Raw genomic sequence first — 26,757 nt, forward strand, 5'->3', positions numbered from 1 at the left:
TGTTTAGCATTTAGTGTTATTTCTATGATATGACTTCATGACTGATCACTTTTTTATTGGAAAATCATCCCAGAGAAGACTAACTCTTTCACCCTCAGTATTTCTCAATTTTCTGGAGGTTTCTATCTATGGGTCTAGCTCCTCACTTTTCCTTTTCTTCATTATTATGCCTATTTGTGTTGTCCTTATTCAGGTTAATCAGGGATAACATTATGCTACTCTGGAAAGGTCATAAATGATACAGACTGCAGCACAATAGACTTTAATGAGGACAGCAGACTGCCAGAGTATTTGTCTGAACATATTATTGTCTATGATGCCTAGGCTGCCATTACATTTTGGGATTTTAAAATAATTTTAACTCTTAAATTTTCAAAGAGCCTTAATTAATAGTTGATTTCACTATCATCAGTAGTACCCTAATATAAAACTATAATAAAAGACCATAAACAACTGCTTTATATTCCACTGGGCACTTTACATATGGGAGTTGTATGCTTACAAAAATATATACACTGAGATACTTTTGCATAAAAATATTTTATCTGTTTTTGCATTCCAAATATTTTCGATTTTATCTCCATTTTCTTGGTATGCATAAATACCCACTGCGAACCCAAATTTAACATCAAATTAAAATGAGTAATTATCATAAGGTCTCATTGTATCCATTCTAATAATTTTGTTCTTTACTTTGTGGCATTATAGAAATATGACCTTTTTAATATCTATTCACATTTAAGCATATGATTGACATACAATACATTTAGTTATTGCATATTTTTCAAAAGGTATAGATAATAGCAACTAGATGAACAGTTTGAATAGCCATGATTATGTATCTGTCCATTTATATGATTTATGTAATCTCTGCTAGCCTAATTGAAACAGCAACTTCCAGATTCAGTGAAAGAGTGAAAGAAAGTCTTAAGTACTAGGAAATATGTACTTCTGTAATCTTAATTTATATGTTTTGATAAACATTTAATTATTTGGATTCCAAGTTACATTAATGATACTTTCCCTGCACACTTAAAGACTAAAGCCTCATACATATGTTAATGACCATGTTAGTAAAAAAAGGATGCATCAATGAGAAGCAAAAGAGTCTTAAAACTCTATTCACTTCATATAATTAGAGAATTTTTATTGCTAAATACAAAGTCCTTGGTAAATGAAGCAAGCAATTACAAGAGGTCCAAGAGCCATTACATCATTTTTTATTCCCTCTGCAACTGCCCCAGTTTGGGAAAGATAGAGGCAACACAGATTCTATTCCTCAAAGATATGGTACACAAATCAATTTCATATAATCTTACCTAATCTCCTACGAAAAGTAGAATTCAAAGTGTCCCAATTCTGACATGTCATTCATTACTCAAAACACATGCATAGGCACCTTTATATTCTCATGTAATTATGATGTATTTATGCTGTACAGACATATGGCTGAAAGGGAAGCAGCTCATACCCCTGCTGTAGAAGTGAATACTTGTGACTCTCTACTCACTGCCTAAATATGAAAACTGGTCATGCTTCTTATGTTGGCTATGGTACTAGATTAAAAAATAAAATGGCCTTTCAATTGATTAAAACCTTAAATTTGTAGGTGTCCATTTGTTCATTAAACACCTACTCACTGTTAAGTGCAGGCTAATTTAAGCACTTTAATATACCACCAGGACTGTAAAGAATAGTAATAATGTTTTTGAGTTAATTACAATATTGGGCATATAGAGTATTAATTAAATAGTTAATAGTACATTGCATCATTAAAGCCATAGCTAATGAATTTTCAAGAAATTTTGGGAACAAGTACTATAACCTCAGAAAGCTGACATGATTTTATGATTGAGGTAATTTTACAATGGAGCTTTTGGTTGTTTCCTATTTGATTAGATGGTAGACTTTCAAAACAATTAAATACAATCATTACATAAATGTACAGAGACAAGTTCATATCTCTTTCAACTGTTCAACTGGCTGATAAAATACATTTCATAATGTTTATTGTTTTCGAGTCACATAATTATGTCTTAGAGGATAGTAGAAATGTCACATTTCCATAACACTACTGCTGTAGAAGGTCCTTCTGTCTATTTGTTGCTTTCATTGGTTAATAAAGAAACTGCCATGGCCTCTTGATAGGGCAAAACTTAAATGGGGAAGAGGAAAAAACTGAATGTTGGGAGGAATGGTGGAGTTAAAGATATGTCATGGAGCAGCCAGTAACAACGCTGGGAATTTTACCCAGGAGCCACTGCCACATGGCAATACACAAATTACTAGAAACGGATTAAATTAAGATGTAAGAGTTAGTCAAAAAGATGCTAGAGTTAATGGGCCAATCAGTGTTTTAAATAATACAGTTTCTGTGTGGTTATTTAGGGGTTAAGCTAGCCTGGCGGCCGGGATGAACAAACGGGTTCTGTTTCTACAAGCAGTTCCTTCTTACTACACACTACAACATAAAAATTACACACATGGATATAGAGACTTTATGAGAGTTAATCATTTTAATATGTTCTCATTTGAAGTTAGAGTAAATATTTACATACACCAAGAAAAAGGGAAAGACAATAGTTATAAAGAATTCTGAAATATTAGGAATTCATGAACAGTGAATATACTTCGATGCAGTATTTGTACAAGTACACATCTCCCATATGTAAGTATACAAAAAGCAGAAATACAGAACAATGGTTCATGACACTCCATTATCAGTTTCTACTCTGGTGCTATTCTGAAAGCTGAATTGGGCTCAACCACAGCCAATGGCTGCCTGGCCACTGGGCATGCTGCTCTTGGAAATTCTCTACTCTCTACCACCCCAAACCCAGTTCTCACAGTTGCCCACAGCTCTGCAAAAGAACACCAGAGGCAGGCTCTCCTCTCCACTGTGCATAGATGTCCTCTGCCCTGCCCTTTTCTTAAGCATTGATCACTGTGTCCCAGCCCCCAACTCTGATGGAAACCTCCTATACAACCAAAGCCTACCCACGTCAGAAGACAAGAAACTCACAGATCTCCCCGACCCTCTGTATCATCCCAGAATTAATTCTCAGGGTCTACCCTCGTGCTACAAAAAACAAACAGTGTCTCTCTCCCACCTCCCCCACATCTCATGAGAATCCTCCTTTCCTTTACACTTTAACTCTGTGTCCCAGCCCCAAACTCCTAAAGACCACCTACTCAGCTAGAGAAAACACCTGCCAGAAGACCATTTTCTATCCCTAGCAAGCATTCCTCCAGGGATGCATAAGATGAGGAAACAAATAAAAGAAAGAACAGTAAGACAACACTTCTACAAAACTAGAGAGGAAACATAAACCAAGAAACAAAACTCCCATCAAAACAAGACAAACCCAGAAATAAACATTTAGACCTAAAATTACACCAACTACATATGTCTAGATCCCAGTAAAAGAATACAAACAATAACAGTCAAAAAAATTATGTTTCCTCCAGAGGCCAGCTATCTTACCACAGTAGGTCCTAAATATTCAAATATAACTGAAGCACAATAAAAAGACTAAAAAAATAAATAAGTAAATAAATAAACAAACTATGTGAAGATGATAGAAGTCCTTAAAGAGTAAATAAATAAAACCCTTAAAGAAATCATGGAAAACACACACACACACACACACACACACACACACACACAAAAAAAAAAAAAAAACTAGAAGAAAAAAATAAATCACAGTGGAGACTGAAAAATCCAGACCCATTTCCACCTTGTTTGCAGGTCAGAGAGTTTGGAGATTAACAGGCATAATTGTACCTCCTAACTCAGGAGGTGGTTGCATGGCTCTTTTGAAATTAAGATAGCTCAATGCTATCCTGATGGGTGGTCAGGATATGCAAATCTACTTCTCCTTTTTCCATTGTAACTGTGAGGTCACCTAAAAAAGGGCAGTCTTTAGCATAATTGAACTAGAGTACCCTAGCTACCTAGATGACAGATTTGATTTCTCAGAATGATAAAGCCATTGACTGTGTGAGTTATCCTTTTGTATCATGTTAATAAAGTCTTTTGTTACTTTATTCCCCAGTTTACTTTGGGTATAAAACCTATGGAAAAATAATAGGCAAATTTTAGGGTTTCAGACACAGGAGAGCACTCCCAACACTTTCTATGTTTCCCAAATAATGGTTATAAATGTTCTTTTACATTTAAAGGAGGATGTGATATAGATGTGAATAATTTACATTGGTATAAATCTTGATTTATTGATACAAATTTAAGGTCAATTTTGTTATATGTATATGTATTTCTGATCTTGATTAAGGTAATGTGATTGTGTAGCTCATTTAAAAACGTAATGTATAATTAAGAAATATAGGTTAATAGATAATAATCAATAATAGTCAAGTTTATAGTCATGTTAGTTAGATTTTTTAGATGTATATAGATATATTTCAGATAGGCATGCCTTTTATCTTTCAAAGACTTCAGAATATGGCATTTAAATATTTTAATAACTTAGGACTTTTCATGACAATGAGACATGTCTGCTCCTGGCAGCACCAAGCTACTTCCTGAGAAAGATGGGCATTGAAGAGTCTCCTTATGGAGTTGCTTAGCCATTTGGGCAAGAAACTGCTCTTGCCTGGACTGTTGCATAAACTGGACATAAAAAAACCCACAGAGAGAGGACTGCTGAACTTCCCTAAAGGTGAGATGATCCTTTGGGGTCCTGCTTCATGAAAGAGTCTTCGATACATTCTGCAGAATATAAAAGAAAGTGACTAAACTGTCTTTGAAATCTCCTGCTTCATAAAATAGTCTGCTGAATATTATGGGTCTGAAGGCCAAAGATGGATGCCCCAATGGTATAGAAGAACTTTGGGTAACTGTCCATGCAGCAAGATGACTTTGCCATTTCTAGAGTTTTGAAAGTTGCTTACAATGTACTTCTTGTTTACTTAGGTAATATTATATCCATCTGGAATCTTTGATGGAGTTCAAAAATAGATAGATAGTTATACTTATAGTTTTCCTTAATTATGATAAAAGATAAAGTAGATATAAATATTGTAACTGTAATCTTTCTTGATAGCTGTTGTGTTATTTTTAATTTTACTATGTTAAAATTAAAGCCTTCGTTTTGTTTAAACAGAAAAGGGGAAATGGTGTAGCGGGTCCTTCTGTTTGTGTGTTGCTTTCATCGGTTAATGAATAAAGAAACTGCTTTGAGCCTGATAGGGCAGAACTTAGGTAGGTGGAAGAGACAGAGCTGAATGCTGGGAAGAAGGGCAGAGGGAGAGACGCCATGGATCTTCTGCCTGAGACAGACACCGATTAAAATCTTGCAGTAAGCCAGAATCACGTGGCGAGATACAGATTAATAAAAATGGGTTAAATTAAGATGTAAGAATTAACCAATAAAAATCTATAATTAATGGGCCAAGCTGTGTTTTGATGAATATAGTTTCTGTGTGATTATTTCAGGTCTAAGCTAGCAAGGCAGCCAGGACAAAAAGCAAGCCCTCTCCTTTAACACAAAAGGTTTGGTTTTCTTTTTGCATCTCACAGAATTGCAACTGTTGTGTAAAACAATTTAAACTAAAAAAAATAGTAAATTATTACTAATAGTAAGAATAATGTTTTGATGTGTATTCATTAATTATTGTGGACATTTTAAGGGTTACCTACTTAAGACTTTGCCATGATATACTAAGTGCTCGTCACTCCCCGGCCCCTGGGAAGGTCTGAGACTGGGGCCCCCCCGCGGCCCTAACTGGGCCCTCCATGGGTGGGCGGATGCCCCCCCTCGCCAGAGCTTGAAAAAGACTCACGGCCTGCGGTGCGAGTTCATTGCCTGAGGCGAGGCAGGATGCACAGTTTGCAGATACAGGATAACCGGAGAGCCCACGCACGGCCCGGGGCGGAGCCATGCCTTTGGGCCATGCGGAGTGCGCCACAATGGGCCTCAGAGGCGGGGCAACCGCCGCTGTCTGCTGCTGCCGCCGCCGCTCACAGCCACAGCCGCCAAAAATTTAGTCAGATAAAAACATTTGTCGCCAAAAATTCAGTCAGATAAAAACATTTATCCCCCAAACAACGTCCCTTTGTCAGCAGAAAGTAGTCAGATCGAATGCCGACGTCCATTTTACCTCATAAACTTCAGACAGAACTGGTCGTGATTATCATAATAAAGGCGCGTCAACCTGGTTACCATTACCTTTTGCCTGAGGCAACGGGTAAAATAAAACAATGCTACCTAGAGGTTTTTTCATTTAAATGCGGGAGCTGGAGAGATGGCTCAATGGTTAAGATCATTGCCTGCTCTTCCAAAGGTCATGAGTTCAATTCCCAGTGACAACTGTTTTGGGGTTAAACAATAGAGGGGGACTACCAGTGACAGCTTCCCCCAGAGAAAGGATTTGATTTCTCTTGCATTCTTTACACTTAATTTTTAATTCAAAATTTTGCTGGTACAGGCAAACAAGATTTGCTCTTTAAAACAGAGACATGCAAGTCTCTAAGTTCAAAACCAGCCTACTTCCAGTACTGATTGTGCTAAATTTTTACACTGAGAGTTTTTAATACTCTTAAATGTTTATTTGGGAGGAGAGTTTTGTTTATGTTTTTCTAGGAATGCTGACATACATCTGGGTGCCAGCAAGACCGACCAGAGAAATAAAGGATACTGCTATGAAAGATTCGTGCGGAGGCAACAGTGATGACCTTCTGGGCGGTGTCAAGAGCAGCTGTTTCACACCATCGACTTAAGCAGCACCCTGTACAACCTCTTATCTCTTAACAATTTTCTGACTGACTCTATTTTGCCTTTTCTTTCCTTAGGAATGGGTGGGAGCAGAGATATTCTTGGCATGCTGCGTCTAGATGGAAGTGCTGTATGTCTTTGATTGATGTGCTACCTACTAGCCCAAGTGAGGTGGGGACCAGATTGGAAAATAGTTTTACCTTATTGCTCTTATTAACAAGAGAAGAGGGAGATGTTGGGAGCCACCTGGAGGCACAGGTGGTCCTGCAGTTTGGAGGTAGCCACGTGGGGCTGAGCACCCTTGCCTGCACCCTTGCTTGCACATGCTCAGAACAGCAGAATGGCATTAACCAATCAGGACAGCGTTCAAGCCTCTCCACCACTTAAAAGCAGCTGCCTCGGGGCCCAACGCTCTCTCTCTAAGCTTTCTCTTGTCCCTGCTCTATCTTCCCTTCCCCCAATTTTCCTCAAGGAAATGCTCCAAATAAAGATGTGACCAGGGAAGGAATTCTCGTTTTTGGTGGTGTTCATTCCTGCTGGTCAGGATGTGCGCCCCGCATACTTACTGTCCTAAAAATGTGAGCATATATTTCAATCTTCCCACTGTTAATTATACTTCCGATGTTCTTTTCTTCTGTACTCCTCTAACCTTCTATGCAATGGAGGGTTGTGGACACTGCCAGGGCAGGCTTCTGTTCTCTTCATTACAATTTTCAAGAATTGTGCTTACTACATATGGAGTGGTCAATAAGTATTAGCTGACAAACTCAGCAAACAATCTAAAATTCTGTTTCTGTGAGTGGAACAGATGTTATCAAAGCAAAACTTCTAAGCCGAAAAGATTATGCACAGGATCAAAATGATAGACAGCCTCATATCTGCTGTTTGTAAAGAATCATATCTTGTCTCCACTTCATAAGAATCAGGGCTCCCACCATGACGTCTGACTCTGGCCCTGGGGCCTGAAGTTTCATCACATTTCTCACTGTTCTTCTTTTTATCTTTCTTTCTATGGCATTAAAGACCCTAAAACTACAGTAAAAATAAATAAACAAACACACAGGTAAATAAATAGATTTTGTACAATTACAGAGTCCTCTAAGGTATGAAAGAACTAGTCCTTCTTTTCTTGATCTAAACATCATCCTGTGTCATTTCATAATTTCTTTACTCTGCTGCTTGGCTTCCCTTCAGTTCCACCTCTTACCTTGAGCCTTTTTAAGAACATTCTTTAAATTTTATTGTGAAATTCCCCAGGGTCTGTACTAGGAAACAATTTTAACCATCCACTTTCCCATGACTTTTCTTATTATGCAGTTGAGGTGACATCTTTGCATCAATGCATTTCTTCTGTGTTATTTACATGAGGTCTGTGTGTACATGTGCAAACAATATCTAATTTTTATGGTGTGCTATTTCAGGGGATAAAGTGAATGAATGCAGGGATCTATATTTTCAATGACTGTAATATATGATGTAAAGTTAACATGTGGTGATTTTTAATGATAAGGAAGTATAAGGAAGTACATATTGAAGCCATATCACACCTGACAAGCTCTTGCTTACCTTATATTATTCCAGGCAAACTAAGCTTTTTTCTATCTGAACATGTATTAAGCACATCCCTTAACAGAATTTACCATCCTCACTGCATGAAAAGCTCTTGTACCACATATTCACATGAGTGATACTTTGTTTTCAGTATGAAATGCACCACACCTAAAGGTTTGTATCCTGGCTAGTGTTTATTATCAACTTCACACAGAGTCACCTGAGAAGAGGGAACATAAACTAAAGGATTGCCCTCATGGTATTTGCCTGTATGTTAGACATGTCTGTGATTGTCTTGATTGCCAGTTGATGCCTGAGGACCTAGCCTAGTGAGGGTGGTACAATCTCTAAGCAAGTAGTTCTGGACTAAACAAGAAAGCTTTCTGAGTATGAGTCAATTATAAAGCCAGGAAAAGCATTCTTCTGTGAATTCTATATCAATTACTCTCTTGAGCTCTAGTTCTGACTTCTATGTGTGATGAGCTATATCCTGAAAATACAAGTCTTTTCCATCCCTAATTTGCTTTTGGTCATAATATTTTATCCCAGCAACAGAAAAACAAATCAGGTGGTATTCTAGGTTGTGGAAATATAGGGAGTTGGGAGGATGATGTCAATGTTTATTCTGGGTTCTTGGCTATGTGTTCCTCTCCAATTCATCTCTTCCATGGGGTAAGCAATGTCAGCAAAACACTGTTAATACCACATTATTTTCTTTCACCTCAGAATCAAGCAATAGATGTGGCTAATATGTTTTAAAACTCTAAGCCCAAGTAATCTTTTTTCTTTGAAGATATGTGTGGAAACTCAAAAATATGAGCCTATTTCTACCTTGTTTGAAGGCCAGAAAGTTTCAACTTGTTAAAAATTGTTAACAATAAGTATGGCTACACACCCTGACCTAGGATGTGTTTATTGGTGTTTTGGGCATTAAGATGACCCATAAAAGTATATTCTTTCCACCCTGGTCAAAGAGGAGAGTATTCAAGCATATTTCTTCTCTTCTTTTGAATTAGGAGGTTTGACCTAGGGAGTGGCTGCCTTCGAGATACTTGGCCTAGGGTGGGTTCACAGCCTAAACAACAGAATGCTTTCCTCATGCCTTAATGGCTTGATGTCTCAAAGTTTGAAAGCATGTACCTGTTCTAATTGCATCTTGTTAAACCAGTCTTTTGTCTTCTTAGCCTTTTTGTATTGATATATAGGTATATGGAAAATTAAATGCAGGCTATTTCAGTATTCAATGGAACTCCTTCCCAGTACTAGCCTACTTCTGTTTTATTATTTTCACTGGTGTCTTTGTTCTCTTTACGTATTTTTCTAGTCCCCATTCCCCTACCCTGGTGAGTGGCATCCTTGTTGAAATTGGTCCCTGACGGTTATTTCACTCAAGCGTTAGTCACAGTTAAATAATAATAAAAAAAGACAACAACAAAAAATTAACACAATTTGCTGTCTTTCTTTATTCATGCTACTTCTTAAGCAATGAATTTTGCAACTGAGGTATTTGAACTCATAATGAAATATCCCAAACAACTACCCATCCTGAATGGCTTTTGCTTTGTATATGGTAACTATAACTGCCTAAAATTATGCAAGTATGTAAAATAACTTCTACTATGACATGTTTCATAATGGCTGACACTTGCTTCACAAGTGCAGAAGCTTTATTCAGTTCCAGAAGCATGTGATACTTAAATGAAAGACATGTCAGTAGACTTAATCCCCCAAACTTCTCAATTCCATAAAGAATAAAAATGGTAGGGTCAAATGAAACTCACAAAGCAAACTAAAAGTTTATGAATATGTAACAACCAAAATTATTTTAAAGTATGAAAGATAGCCAAGCATAAATAAAAACACAAAAAAGAACCACCATTCAGTTCTTTTACTGGTAGGCACACAGCAGGGTGGGAGGCACAGAATTTTGGATTATGGCAGTTAGCAAATACATTATGACTGAAATGTTTAAAGTTTGGCATTAGGCAGTTTTAAATATTTAGCGAGAGAGAGAGAGAGAGAGAGAGAGAGAGAGAGAGAGAGAGAGAGAGAGAGAGAGGAACAAGCCTTGGGCTGTCTGATGAAGGAACATGGAATGAGCAGGAAATATGGAACTGAGTCAAGATTGGAGCCCTGATGGTGCTGAGGGAGCAGAATGTTGGAAGTTTTAGATGAGATCTGGGAAAGAGAGTGAGAAAACAAAGATAAGAACTGAATGCAAAGTCATGTACCATGAAACCAGATATTTTACAGAAGGTAGTTATACTTGCCGTCTTTGAGCTCATTTCTCTTGGTATTCTCTAGAAATATTACCACATATATCATTAACATTAACGTGTATCCGAATAAATACCCCAAAGCATTGCTAGGATCTGTCAACGCTTTGTTCATGTAAGAACCTACTAATAGACTTATGACTTAAGCAGTTTTCAAATAACATCTTAAAATGAAGGTGGCATAAGATAATCACCTGCATTTAGACTAGGGAACCAAGAATATAGAATGTTAATGACTTCTGTAACATCATACTATACCACATTTTATCTACTCAAAAGTGTTTTAGCATGAAGAACACTAGAAAAAAAAACTGTTAATACTAATAAGCCTATCATCTTGCTTCACATTTACTGCATGCCAAATACATCATACCTGTGGGTCTCTGTAAGTTCTTTTGTACTAAAATCCTCCTCAGAGTGCCATCCATGGCTGCTTCTTCTATATGGGAGTGGTCCCCAATTACAGTCCAGTACATCATCCTGCAGAGAGTAGATCAAGGAGATTAGCTTGGAGATAGTGCTGTAAAAACTGCTGTCTTCCTTTACCAGTGTCCAATCAGATCACACGTATCAAGTAATCCAGTCCCCTCAGTAAGCATATTCCTGACTTAAATTGATGTTCAACTCCAACGGCCAATCTTGTAATACAATATTGCAAATAAAAACCTTACCCAAATGTAATTGTTGAGGTATATTATTTAATAATATACATCATAGCTTATTATTTGTTGTATAAATTTTAGTTTTTAGAACCCCTTAAAAATCTCAAGAGAAAACTATTTTAAAAGCTTGTAGTCATCTTATAGTGACAGATTGCTTAATATAATAGAGATGATACAAAAACAAATGAGTTATAAAAGTAAAATAATTATTTAAATGGAAACAGACATAAAATTGGAAGGGGGACATGGTGGGCAAGGGGTTTGAAGAAGTCATAGTGGGGAAGAGGGTGACAATATGATCAAAATACTTTATACACATGTAATAAAAAATTCTCAGAGGAGGTGGAGCGAGCTGGGAGGACTGGAGGGAGGGAAAACTGAGGCTGGATGTATTATATGAGAGAAAAATCTATTTTCAATAATTTTTTTAAAAAAATATTGAAGTCATTAGAATGATACAGAAAACAGTACTTCTTTCTTTGTCTTTTCTTTTTTTCAGATAGGAAAACCCAGGCTAGCCCTCACGTTCCTTACACAGCTGATGCTGGCCTCGAACTCTATATCCTTCTGTCTTCAAATGTTGAAATTACAGGCAGAACTAAGCATTTTTGAAAAAGAAATTGTCTTTTTATTTAAAGGATAAGATTTTCTACAACTCTAGTATTTGGGGTTCTTTTTAGGTATTTAAGACTTTCATTTAATGTTTCTTTTTAACATTGCATAGATAGTCTTTTCAGTTTTTATCACAGAATGGACATCATCACATTAAATAATAAAAATGTAAAGAGATTGAAATATGAATATATGTCTTTATATATTGTTTTCCTTAACTTCTAAGCATTGTGCTTAATATTTTTAAAGTCTAGAAAATTCAATTGATGTTTAATAATAGTAATCATGTGATCATCATGTCAGTTCTACTGTTTTGTAAGCCAAACAAATAAACATATGAGACAAGAAGAGAGATAGTCACAAATGTATTAATTTTATAATATAAAAAACATTTATGAAAATATTATGTGTCAATATCTGAGAAAGGGAAAAGTTATGAAAGAACAGGATGGAGATATTTGGTATTAGAAAAAATTTCCACTCTGAATAAAACTGCAGAACAAAATCTTTAAATGTGGATATCCATAGTCTCTTGAGAAACAAAAACACCTACCCTCTTTTAGGATTTACAGCAATAGCATAGGGCTCGCCAGCCATATTAGTCAACAGTCTGGTGCAGTTGGGGCCATTGAGCTGTCCTACATTGATGGAGTACCTCAGGCTAGTCCAATGAGTAGTATAGTAGCTAAACCAGTGCATTCTAGAATGATCAGTCCAATAAATATTTCCTGCAACCCAGTCAACTGCAATGTCTCGAGGCCTTTTAAATTCAGGACACTAGAAGAAAAAAAGAAAAGCAATATATCGCCATATTCTCTGGGGAAATGAGTATCATTTTCTGCATCTTCACATTAAGATAGAAGGAATGATAAGAAATATTCTAGGTATTATTAATTGATTTTGTTTTCCATCATTACAGAGACAATCTATCCATTAAAGAAGAGCAATACCTTATATTCCTAACCTTTGTTTAATGTCATATCTGAAATTTACCCATATCCTCTAGTATTTCATTTACCAATGGTCTTATTAATAGATGCAATTTAATTTTATGGATATATACTGATTTGCTTCTTAATATTTAGTCAGTTCTGTCCACTTATGCTGTCTACAATTCAGTGCAATTAACATGATGTACATTTTTGTACATGTTAATCAGAGTATACACACTCATTTTTTTTAAAAAATCTATATTTTCAGGAATATAAAGGCTTAATCCCAAAATATACACATATGCTCACCTTCAGTAAATCGTGCTTTAAAGTATTTTTTAAAGTATTTAAATAATATACATTTCAGCAATGTGAAAGCAAAAATTTCTCTGGATATCTGTTACATACAATTGGTTTTACAATTGAAAAATCAAATAGTTTAGATAGATACATTAACATAGCATAAACTTTTCAGTATATTTTCAGGAAAGCTGAAATATTGGTTTCAGAGCTTGGCTATTTTAGTTATTCTGTTTTCCAGAACTATCATGAGACAAAGGTAAAGGAATTCATATGAAGTGTTAGCAAAAATATATTTGTTGAACCCTTTAGTAACTTCATCACATTGAATGGAAATAATTAAGCAATTAACTCGATATGGTCAGGTTTGTTGTGAAGAATCAGAAGTAAGAAAGGATTCCCAGGGGTATTATATCAATGCAGAAGCAATTGTTTCAGGTGATGACCAATAGGATCTGGTCAGAGTGGGGAAATGTTATTGTAACATATAGTCTTTTTTATGATTCAGTGAGGAACAGACAAAAGTGGTTCTCTCCAAAGAATACAAGGGATCAGAGAACAATGATTCCAAGGCAGTGCCAGCTGCTCACTACTAGTTCCTAGGAAAAAGGAAGATGCCTTTAATAAACTGTGGAACCCAGAAGTATTTTCCCATGTGGGAACAGGGATTCAGAAAGGGGAGAAAACATGCTGAGCAGGTCCTTGTTTGCTGAGTAACCAACAAGAGCTATTTATCTTATTCATTTTATTTTGGTATGAAGTTTCATGTTGCTCAGACTGATGATGGATTTGATCAACAGCCCAAACTTTGAATTATAATTTTCCAGTCAAAGTCTCCAAAGTGACTAGGATTGCAGCCCTGAGCCACAAAGACCACTTGAAATATTCTAATGATCCCTAGCATCAGAAATTTTATATATTTGTGGCTTCATAAAAAATATAACATTTAATAGTACTGCATGTCTCTAACAACAAATACTATATGTATATCCAATATGCTCAAAGCTTTACCATTTAAATGGAAAATGCTGAGATCAATGCTCTCTAGAAAACTTATATATTATTCATATGACACAATCTTAGATAAATAAGATATCAAGTTATTTTATATTCTTCTCCAAACTTTTAAAATTTAGCAGTAAAATTTTGTTAACTGTATTTTTTGATATTAGCAGAATTTAAGAATAAAGAAATCATCAAATGGCATATGACTTTGCATGTCAATGTAAATCATAAGCTTACAAACATGAAAGATAGTGTGTCAAATTGCTATTCTATGCTGTTTCAAGTTTGGTATTGAGTACTATCGTGTTTGTAACGTCAGCAGAACAAACCTTTGCGCTGCAGGAAGTATGATGTTGTTGATCCTTCTTTATCAAAGGAAAATACACAAACACTCAAATTCTTTTCTTAGTTACACCAGGGTAAAAAACTATGGTAATTTCATTTAAATTTCTTTCTTTTAAAATTGGGGGAATGGGATGGGGGGGAGGAAGGATGGATATGGGAGCAAGGAAGTATATATCTCAACGAAGGGAGCCATTTTAGGGTTTGCAAGAGACTTGATTCTAGAGGGGTTCCCAGGTCCAAGGAGAGGTCCCCAGATTGTTCCCTGGGCAGCAGAGGAGAGGGTGCTTGAACTGGCCTTGGCCCATAGCCATACTGATGAATATTTTGCATATCACCTTCATCTGGTGATGGATGGGGATAGAGACAGAGACCCACATTGAAACACAGGACTTAACTCCCTAGGTCCAATTGAGAAGCGGAAGGAGGGAGAACGTGAGCAAGGAAGTCAGGATCAGAGGGATCCTTCATCCGATGATAGATAGAGATTGAGACAGAGACCCACATTGGAGCACTGAACTGAGCCCCCAAGGTCCAAATGAGGAGCAGGAGGGAGAACATGAAAAAGGAAGTCAGGACCGCCAGGGATGCGTTCACCCACTGATACAAGGGGACTGATCTAATGAGAGCTCACCAAGGCCAGCTGGACTAGGACTGAACAAGCATGCGATCAAACCGGTTTCTCTGAATATGGTCAGATTCTCTGAATGTGGCTGGCACGGGGACTGTCTGAGAAGCCATTGATAATGGCACTGGGACTTGTTTCTTCTGCATGTACTGGCTTTTTGGGATCCTAGTCTGTTTTGATGCTCACCTTCCTAGACCTGGAGGGAGCAGGGAGGAACTTGAACTTCCCACAGGGCAGTAAACCCTGACTGCTCTTAGGACTGGAGAGGGAGGAGGAGAGGGAGTGGGGGGAGTGGTAGGTTATTGGGAGGAGGGGCGGAAATGGAAATTTTTATAAATTAATAAAAAAAAAAACCACAGTGGCTGCATGGAAGAAGCTAAGATAATTTTATATTTGCTTTGGGTAATTTTTTTAAATTTACTTATGAGATGTGTAAAGGTGTTTGTATGCATTGAATGTCTCCTGCCACCTGGTGGGATCCTGAGATAGAGCACGGACCATACCGGCCTCTGTACTGGAGCCTCTATCCACTGAGCAATCTTGCCTACTTGAACTAAATGCTAATTGTTTTTAGCAAGTTTCAAGCAAGCAATGCTTTTAACTTCTGGGTTCTCATGTCAGATACAAGGCAAGCCAACGGTGTGTCACAACAACTATTACCGAGCCAACACTTTCTTGTTGATAAGGTATCCTGGATAGTATTTATTGTTATTAGTGCCACGACTGAGCATCAACAGCTGCTACCCAAATCTGCTTAACTCTCTTGAGAATACACACGAATGTTATGCAAACCTGGAGCATCAGTGGGGAAGTGAAATGGTGACTAATAGCATTCAAATTACAGATGTAAATGGGTATTTCATTTATCACTTTATTCATTTATCTCCCTGCTCACAATCCTGTTTGTATACAAGGAATTGATAATTTACTTTTATAAATTGTATTCAATAATTAATTTGGTAGATATTATTTAAGAGTAATGACTTTTAATTAAAGAAAATATATGTGAAAACAAAAATCTAATTTTATATTGCATGCTATAAATTTATACATCTTAAGTTCATCATTTGAAAATTATGATTTTAACAAATTATTTAATATTTAGCACATTATTCTAGGATCCTTAAATATTATGATGATTTTTTTCTTTCAAAAGCTTCGAGACTATAAATATTAAGTGAGAATAAAAATACTTTATTACTAGATCTATAAAACACTTTTAGAATTCAGAAACTATCATAATAGTGTTTGGATTTGTTTGTTTTAAGAAGAAGGCATAAAAATGAAATTCTTAGATACGAAGTCAACTCTAATACTGTTTATGAACTTTAAAAATAATCAAAAATTCAATTGGGAAAATCAATTTTATAGAATTGAAAATGCTTTGAAAGCCCAAGAAAATTGACCATTTCACAACAGAGTATATTTCAGAGACACTGTGACCTTGTGCCAGTTGCAATCTTAAATTATTATATTTGGTAAAGATACAATGGCCCTTTTGAGAAGAAGCGATCCTTTTGTTTGCCTCTGGAGCTCTGTGCTCCCGTGTGAGTTGCTGACTGCATTTGTGGATTAAAATGATCAAGTCATCTACTGGGACAAAAGGAAGGCCTTGGGAAACAACCCACCTTACAGTGTAAAACCTGTTCTTACAAAATTAAACACAGATTGAGTTGCACTGAAAAAACAAAAACAAGAACACCAATGATAGCCTATGCCGGAGAGGATGTGGTGTAAGGAGAACACTCATCCATTGTTGGTGGGAATGCAAACTTGTGCAGCCACTTTGGAAATCAGTGTGGCAGTTTCTCAGGAAATTGGGAATCAATCTACCTCAGGATCCAGCAATATCACTCTTGGGAATATACCCAAGAGATGCCCAATCATACTACAAAAGCATTTGTTCAACTATGTTCATAGAAGTATTATTTGTAATAGCCAGAACCTGGAAACAACCTAGATGCCCCTCAATTGAAGAAAGGATAAGAAAGTGTGGAATATATACACATTAGAGTACTACTCAGCAGTCAAAAACAATGACATCTTGAATTTTGCATGCAAATGGATGGAAATAAAAAACACTACACTGAGTGAGATAACCTAGACCCAAAAAGATGAATATGGTATGTACTCAATCATTAGTGGACTCTAGCCATAAACAAAGGACATTAAGCCTATAGTTCACAAGCCTAGAGAAGCCAAATAACAAAGTAAACTCAAAGAAAACATATATAGATTCTCCTGGAAATTAGAAGCAAACATGATTGCCAGGCAAAAGTTGGGAGTATGTGGGTGGGGGTAGGGGTGGGAATGGGGTTCGGGGAAGGGGAGAGGGAAGGGAGAAGGGAAAGAGTAGGGAGAGCTTGGGGGAATGGGAGGGTGGAGATGGAGGAGATATAGGAGCATGGAAGAAGATATCTACATTAAGGGATCCATTTTAGGGTTGGCAAGAGACTTGGCTCTAGAGGGGATCCCAGGTGTCCACAGGGATGTCCCCAGCTAGGTCCTTAAGCGGCATAGGAGAGGGTGCCTGAACTGGCCTTGCCCCACTATCACACTGATGTTTATCTTGACATCACCATAGAATCTTAATCTGGCGATGGATGGAGATAGAGACAGAAACCCTCATCAGAGCAATGGACTGAGCTCCCAAAGTCCAGTTGAAGAGCAGAAGGAGGGAGAAGATGAGCAAGGAAGTCTGGACTGCGAGGGGCTGGTCCACCCACCGAGACAATGTGCCTGTTCTAATGGGAGCTCACCAAATCCAGCTGGACTGGGACTGAATAAGCATGTGACCAAACCGGACTATCTGATTGTGGCTGACAATGTGGGCTGACTGAGAAACCATTGATAATGGCACTGGGACTTGTTTTTACTGCATGTACTCTCTTTTTGAGACCCTAATCTATTTGGATGCACAGCTTCCTAGGCCTGGATGTAGGGGGGAGGACCTTGAACTACCCACAGGGCAGGGTTCCCTGCCCTCTATCAAGCAGGGAGGGGGAGGAAGGAGAGTGAGTGGTGGAGTAGGAGGGGAATGGGCGGAGGGGAGGAAGTGTAAATGTTTGAATGGAAAATAAACAAACAAAAAAAATTAAAAAAATATCTCTACTGACTTGTTTGCTTCTATTTTCTTTAAACTCCTTGATTGTCTGATGATATTTCTGATTGATGCTTTAAGTTCTGTGCCCCAGGATTCATCTCGATAATTTTCACTTGAGAACATTCTTTGGGACCAGTGGACTAAGGATGTCTACACGGCTCTATTAGTCTTTCAATTATTTGTGGTTTTTTATTGTTGTCCACATGTATGGACTTCTATTGCTGGTTCTATTACCTGATTTCTAGATCAAGGAAGGTGCCTGTGTTTTCTTATACCTACTAAAGCTTAATATTGTGTTGATGATGGTGATATTTATTTAATTCTGACTGAAATAGTGATAACATCAGTAGCAATATTAGTTCTAGAGAAATGATGGTAGCAAATTAAAAATACAAGGAGATAGTGATTCACAGCACTCAATATTTGCTGATTTCCACAACACAGGGTGTTTTATTTACATAAGAAGGACAAGCAAGAAGATATTCCTCATTAATACTCATAAGGGCCTTTTATTTTTAAGATTATCATGCAATTACATCTTTTCCTTCTGTTTTGAACCATCCCCACATTTTTTCTTGCTCTCTTTAAAATTCATGGACTCTTCATTCATTACTAGCATATGTATATATGTATGTATATATGTATGTATGTATATATATATATATCACAAATATATTCCTTAACACTTAACTATAACCTGCACAATCTGTTTTTATGAGTGATATATATTAAATAACCATTTGGTGTCCTATTTCCGGGATAATATTATTTCTTTACTTTCATTGTCCTTTAGTTGCTTGTAGTTTTTTGTGATAGGGCTTCATGGAAGTTCAAAGACTTTGAGTGATATCATCCAAGAAAAGTGACTAATGCTAAATGGAAGAAGAGAGACAAAGACAGAGGCTCCTGTTACAGTTTAAATTCTATCTGATAAAACAGAAAGCTGAAACAACAGATTATGTATTCTAAGTCACAAACACAGGAAAAAGAACAGTGTGGAAATACAGAACAGTTCATTATGAACCATGTAAGCCTAAAAAGACAGAAAGTAAAGCAAAACAAATCAAAGCATGTATAATATTAGAAAGAAATAGAACATAAAATTGTTCATTGGTTCTTAAAGTTAGATCAAAGAAGAGGTCAATGCATCTGACAACATAGTGACATGTTCTCTTTGGAAGAGTGGGAGGAGATGACTGTTCTGACAAACGAGGAATTTTTTTAAATATAGATACACAAATTAGAAGACCTGTGCTGCCTGATTTCTTCACACACACACAAAAAATAAAAGGTCTCTATCCTGCTAAGATTTCTAAATACACAGATAAGTTAAATACCCTGAGGCATCTTCCTATCAATACATTAGTCAACTGAATGGATTCATTAAACCTCGAGGAGAAACTGACAGCTTAATGTTAACAAAATTGGAAGTTTGTACTTTAAATATCAAATCCTGTATACTATACATTGTATGCTATCTGTCACAATCTTAGCTTCAGTACTAAAAAAACTTTTCCAAACATATTTGTTATAAAATAAAAAGAGAAAGGGCCTATAAAAGTGTTTAAGCAATTAAACTCTGGAAATCATGCCTCCTTATAAAAATGTTATATTTGACAATATATTACAAGAAAGTTTAGTGACCTGGTCTATAAACTCACCTAACACATTCAAACTCAAGACCTTTTCTGGGGCATTCATCCTTCAGTCAGGTCAAGTCCGAGGCATCCAGATGAGAGGCTTGTCAGAGTTGGCTCACATCTGACATAGAACCAAAAAAGAAGTCTACATGCCCAGGCCTAACCACAGGATCATCCAGTTTGCAAAGTGATGACAGTATATCTCTCTTTACCCAAACTGACCAGGCATATAAAAATGTTTTCAAACCAGGCGGTGGTGGTGCACATCTTTAATGCAAGCACTCAAGGGGCAGAGACAGGGGATCTCTGTGAGTTGGAGGCCAGCTTGGTTTACAAAATAAGTTCTAGAACAGGCTCCAAAGCTGCAGAGAAACCTTGTTTCAAACTCCACCCTCCAAAAAACATGTTCTCAAATAAAAATGGCCTAAATGGACAGCAAGACACAGATCTTAGAGATATAATCATAAACTTCATCAAAGAATTGAAGGAGTTTAAAGAACACACAAAGAACTAAATGAATTTAATGAGAACAGTAATGAAAGCCTGATTGATATCCAAAAAAATTTACAAAGATAACAAAGATATGTATGAATGAATTGATGAAGGAAATTCAGTATTTTAAAGGGTGAATATTATAAAGAAGTAAAAACACTGATGAAAACTCAAGCTGAAATGGAGATGAATAAAGAGTAAAAGGACTGCATTTGGGAAAGAGTAGAGCAGGACACAGGAGGAATTAGAAAGAATAGGAGGAGGAGGAAAAAGAGGCAAGTACATAAATTATATAAGAAAATCTCAAAAATAAATAAAATTTTAAAATTAAACAAAAATAAAGTTAAACATTTATCATAGGGTATAAAATATAGTTTAATGGCAAAGAAATCTTCTAAATATATTAATGGTATAATAAGTCACCAATACTCAATAGAATGGACAATCTGCACATATGTCATTTTTGAGGTTTTAGAATAATGCTATAGGAAAACAGTGCTGATTACATTAACTGAAGAAATGGCAGGTTACTAATTAAGGTGTGAGTCAAGATCCCATAGTGAACTGTATGTGTAGGCAAATATACTTTTAGAGAGATCAGAAATTCAAATGAAAAGGTACCCCAAATCAAGAAGACACGGTTCACATAGAGAGCTGGAAGGTAAATTTGATGTGGTGTGATTTCCATGAAAATACAACAAAAGACCTGAAGACCAAATCCTCCACGCAACACAAATAAACAGGGAAAAAATAATAAATGAAACATAAATGAATGTGAAGGCAGTGTGCCTGTTACAGAAGCTTGGCACCTAAGGTTGCTATTTAAAAATAGAAGGCTTCAGGAGAAGCAATCAGAATGTATAATGAAGAAACTACTGGAGAGAGTAAGCCTTTGACCCAAACAAACCAAAAACAGTTCAGATTTCACACATGTTTAAAAATACACATCAGAAAAAAAAAATCAGTACTGTTTTTACACAGGTCTTGGGTATAGAAAATCACAACCATTTGTAACAAGCTGAGTCTGCATTTTGAATGCAAACCTATAATCATAACTAGTATTCTAAACATTTTCATAGATTTCTGAGGTGAATCTCGCTGTCAGTTAATAAGAAAAAAGCCTTTATTAGAACTTCCATCCTTTGGAATGGGCTTAGGTCATATTTAATTTTTGATATAAGGGAATATGAAGTCATGACAACCTATTATCATTTGGTTAACTACTTTCTGCTGTTCAGTTATCATGGGGATATTACAACTGATAGGTTTGATCCCAGCCCCCAACTCCCATAGGCATTCCATGGGAACACACAGGCTACTCCTACCAGGAAACCAGTTAGGCTGACTGCAGGTCTTAACCTTTTCCTCTGTTATTCTAAACCCAGTCTCCTAATCTCTTCCCCAGCTCTGTAGCAGAACAGTTGCAATAACCTCTATCCCCAATTCTACAGGATCCTGCAGATCTACCCCTTTTAACCATAATCCCTAATTTGTTGCTGAACCTAGCACCCAGCTATCCCAGGCACACCTTGTTAATACACAGAACACTCCTACCATGGAAGAAAGTAGACTTACAACATATTTTCACCTCTTCTTCTGAGCCCCCGCCCCCAGTCCCACTACCCTAGCTTCACCACCATCTGTGTAAGGGAAAAATGCCTCAGTCGTCATTTACTCTCTGACCCCCCATGCCTCACAAATCACAAAAATCATTTTCTCTAGCCTTGCTTTCCCCCAACTCATCCCATTCGCCTAGAATAGAACCAGGTATTTCCTGAAAACACACCAGCTGAGTAGAACAAGGAAACATGCAAACTAACTGAAAACATTCACCATTCCCTCCTTTCCTCCTAATCCTACCACCAGTCTCATCCCTAGTTCTGCAACAGAACAGCTGCGGCAGCCTTTCTCCTTCCCTTTTCTTCACATCCTATAAATCCCACAAGTCTTCCCCCCAGCTCTTCTTCCTTCATGCACTACTTTAACCTAGCACCCAACTCCAGCAGGCACTCCCTATGAACTGGCAAGTCATTCCTGACAGAAATGCAGGTACGGTGACTGTATTACCTGCCTTACTCCTTCCATTCCTCTTAATCCAATTCCTCAAATCATCCCTGGCTCTGTAGCAAATCCAGGGTGTCCTCCTTTCACTCTCTACCCCATTTCCAGGAGAATAAATAAGCATATTCTGATGTAACACTCTTCTTTCTTTCCTGCTGTGAACGTCCTCAGTAGCCTAGACTATCCATATTCCTCTGTGTCAACTCTCAATACCCAGAAAAACTTTTAACCTGGAACGCCCTACTAGGAAACATGTAGCTACAATACTCACTGACAATCCAAAGAAGAAACAGGAACAAAGGAACAAAACACCTAGGCAACAGAAAAGACAAACAAACAAATAGCAAAAACAGGAAGAGCAAAAAACAGATAGGTGAAATATAATCTTTCTAATCCCACATGCCCAAATGCCTGCAATAATTAAAACAAACAGAAAAAAACAAAACCAAAAAAATAAACACAATCAATAATTGGGACAATGTGTCCCTACTACAGTCAGAAAGGTTATCATGGCAGGCTCTGAAGAGTCCAACATAGATGAAGAACAAGAAAAGGACCTTAAAACAACCTTTATGAATGTGACAGCTACCCTTAAAGAGGAAATGAACAGAGTCCTAATGAAATCCAGCAAAACACAAACGAACAATTGGTCTCTCTCAGCAAAAGCCAAAAAACACCAACAAACAACTGGAAAAAATGAATAAAACTATTTAACATTCGAAAATGTTAATAAACTCAACAAAAGAAGCCCAAAATAAGAGAATTCTGGAAATGAAAATTTAGAAGTTCAAACAGGAACTACAGAGGCTGGCTTCTCTAATATAAGAGATTAATGAGACAGTCTTTATCTCTCTTTATCATATCTTCAAATACCTATTGAAGATATGATAAGAAAAAAATATATACATAGGTCAAAGAAAATGTTCAGTATAAAAATGTCCTGGTACAAAATACCAAGGAAATTTGCAGCACTATGAAAATTTCAAATCTAAGAATAATAGAAATAGAGCAGTGGGGAGAAAGCTCTGGTAAAAGGCAACAAAATTATAGAAGAAGATTTCCCAAAACAAAGAAGGCGGGACTGATAAAGGTACAAGAGCCATACAGGACACAAAATAAATTGGAAACAGAAAAGAGGATGCTCTGAGCACAAAGTAATCAAAACACTGTACATTCAGAACAAAGAGAGAATGTTGAAATGTACAAGGGAAGAAGACCGAATGCTTTATAAAGACAGACCTTTTCCAATTGCATCTGACTGCTAAATGGGCACAAGAAAAGCAGGAGGAACCTGAACAGAAGTGCTGAAGACCCTAAAGCACCAGAGAGTTCAACCCAGGCTACTAAAGTTTTACCCAGCAAAACTTTCAATCATCGAGAAGGAGAAAATCAATTATTTCATGGTACAACCAAAATTAAGCAACATATATATATACAAATCAAGATCTACAAAAGGTTCTAGAAGAAATAAACCATAAAGAGGTTAACATGGTCATGAAAACATGAAGAATACATAATCTCAGAACAACAAATTCTAATAAAAGGAAGTTTGTGTGAGCACGCACACACACCACCACTACCTACTAAATAACAGGAATCAATAATCATTGTTTAGTAATATTTTTCAACATCAAGGCTCTCAATTCTTTAATAAAAATACATACTAGCAGAATGGATATGAAAAGAGGATCCTCCCCTCTGCTATATCCAAGTAACACACCTCAACATTAAGGATAGATATTACTTCATAGTAAAGTGTTGAAAAAAATATTTAAAGAAAATTGACCTAAAAAATGAACTGTTATACTAATTTAATATCTAACCCAAAATTGTTAAAATTGTTAAAGAAGCACTTCTACAACTTAAATAACATATGAACCAACACACACTGATAAGGGGACCCCACTCTCACCAATACGCATTTCCTTCAGACAAATCTAAACAGAGAAATGCTAAAGCTAGCTGACATCATTAAATAGATGGACTTAACAGGTAGTTGCTGAATATTTCTCTCAAACCAAAAGAATATACTTTTTTTCTTACCACTTCATGGAACATTCTCCAAAAAAATAAAACACATATTGAGGCACAAGCAACTCTCAATAAATACTAGAAAATAAAAATAGCACCCTGCTTCCTGTCAAACTATCATAGATCAATGCTGGAAATCAACAATGACAGAAACAATAGAAAACTTACAAACTAATGTGAGCTGAACAACTCTTTACTGAATGAAAAATGGATCAATACAGATATTAAAGACTTTCCAAAATACAATGGAAATTAGCCTTTAATGTACCCAAACACTCAAGGCACAACCAAAGCAGTTCTAAGAGGCCAGTTCATAGCACTATGTGTCTATGTAAAAACAAATATAAAAGACAAAAATAAAATAAAACAAACAAACAAAAAGGATACCTCATTCAAGCAATGTAACATCAAAAATCAAAAAAAAAAATGAATAACCTATCCACAGGCATTTGATGTCTTAGATGAGGCAACTGAAGGAGACCATGAGGATAAAATGTACAAATGCCGATGTCAAAGGTAGATAATTGGATCGTACACATAAATCACCCAGAAATTCACCATGAAAGTCTTTCAACTGATAAAGACAGTAAGCAAAATGTCTGGATATAAAAATGACTCACAAAAATCATTAGTCTTCCTATAAACAAATTCAAGATCACAGCAAAATATCATTCATGATTATCAAATGATATGGGATGTTTCAATACGTGGAAATCAGTAAATGTATTCTCCTCTGTAAACAAACTGAAAGGCAAACACCACAAGATCATCTCATTAGAATTCAGAAAAACCCTTTGATAAAGTTCAGCACCTTCTTACGATATAAATCCTGGAGAGATTAAAAATACAAGGGACATACCTAAACATAATAAAGGCAGTTTACAGAAAATCCATAATAAATATCAAGTAAAATGAAGAGAAATTCAAAGTAACTCCACTGAAATCAGGAAAAAGACAAAGATGTTCATTCTCTTCACTCCTATTCAGTATAGTATTTGAAGTCTAGCTAGATATAAGGAGGCTACTGAAGGAGATTAAGAGGATTAAAGTGTAGAAAGGCCAATGTCAGGGGAGCAGAGAAAAATGTAGAGCTCAATAAAAAAGAGAAAGGCCAGTGTCAAAGGATATTGGTTTATAATAGATTACTATGCAGAAATTAACCTAAAATTCACCATGAAAATTTTTCAGCTGATAAAGACAGTCAGCAAAGTGTCTGGATATAAACTTAACTAACAAAATTCATTACTCTTCCTACAAGCAAGTTAGAAAGAGAAAAGAAAAAAAGAAGACAGGGAAACAACACATTTCACCATGATCTCAAATAATATTAAATATTGTGGGGTACCTCTAACCAAGCATGTGAAAGACATGGATGACAAAAGTTTCAAGTTATTGAAGAAAGAAACTGAGGAAGATATCAGAAGATAGGAAGATCTCCCATGCTTACGGATTGGCAGAAGTAACATGGTTAAAAAGGCCATCCTGCCAAAAGCAATCTACAGATTCAGTCCAATCCTTATAAAAATTTCAACACAATTCTTCATAGTTCTTGAATGGACAATTCTCAACTTCATAAAACACACATAAACACACACAAACAAACAAAAAAACAATCTTGAACAATAAAAAGATCTGCTGGAAGTCTCATTATTCCTGTTACCAAGTAATATTACAGAGCTATAGTAATAAAAACAGCATGACATTGGCATATAAACTGACAAATTGATCAATGAAATTGAGTTGAAGACATATCGGAATTCCACACATGATTGCTGACTTAAAGAAATCAATAAAACACACATGAAAAAAATTCAGGATCTTTAACTAGTGGTGCTGGACAAACTGGATACAGCATATATAAGAATCTAAATAGATTCATACCTATCACCCTGCACATAACTCCAAATGGATCAAGGCCTCAGTATTAATCAGATACACCGAACCTGATAGTGAATACAGAAACTGGGAAATACTCTTGAAATCATTGGCATAAGAAACGTATTTCAAAAGAGCACAATGTGTGGGTACTAATGTGATTAGCAAATGAGACCTCATGAAACTTAAAAAAGTTTCTGTAAAACAAAGGTCACTGTCATTTAGACAAAGCAACAGCCTACAAAATGAAAAAAAACCATTTTTGCCAACTCCACATTTGATAGAGAGCTAATATCCAAAATATATAAAGAACAAAGAAACTATGTAACAAAAAAGCAAATAGCCTAATAAAAAATGGGACACAGGTCTACACAGTGAATTCTCAATAGAGGGAAATTTGAATGGCTGAGAAACACTTAAAGAAACGCTTAGCCATCAGGACTATTCTAATTTGACTTGCCATCTTATACCTACATAGGTTAATAACTAGACTTAACTAACAATTAAGAGTCC

General features: G+C 36.3%; 1 protein-coding gene and 1 pseudogene across 2 annotated transcripts in view; one reads left to right on the top strand and one right to left on the bottom strand.

The window, feature by feature from the left end:
• The window catches only part of Lrp1b (LDL receptor related protein 1B), a 1,858,137-nt gene that overhangs the window by 86,331 nt on the left and 1,745,049 nt on the right, over nt 1-26,757 (bottom strand). For both annotated transcript variants that reach the window (XM_087899923.1, XM_087899922.1), the window contains exons 78-79: nt 12,389-12,612; nt 10,935-11,041 (exon numbers count right to left, since the gene is read on the bottom strand). In XM_087899923.1, coding sequence (XP_087756049.1) covers nt 10,935-11,041; nt 12,389-12,612 — 331 coding nt within the window. The remainder of the gene's footprint in view (nt 1-10,934; nt 11,042-12,388; nt 12,613-26,757) is intronic.
• LOC148118701 (Nuclear RNase P) lies at nt 5,674-5,866 on the top strand (annotated as a pseudogene).

This window comes from Myodes glareolus, chromosome 21, assembly GCF_982192425.1.
Source record: "Myodes glareolus chromosome 21, mMyoGla1.1, whole genome shotgun sequence".
Classification (NCBI taxonomy): domain Eukaryota; kingdom Metazoa; phylum Chordata; class Mammalia; order Rodentia; family Cricetidae; genus Myodes; species Myodes glareolus.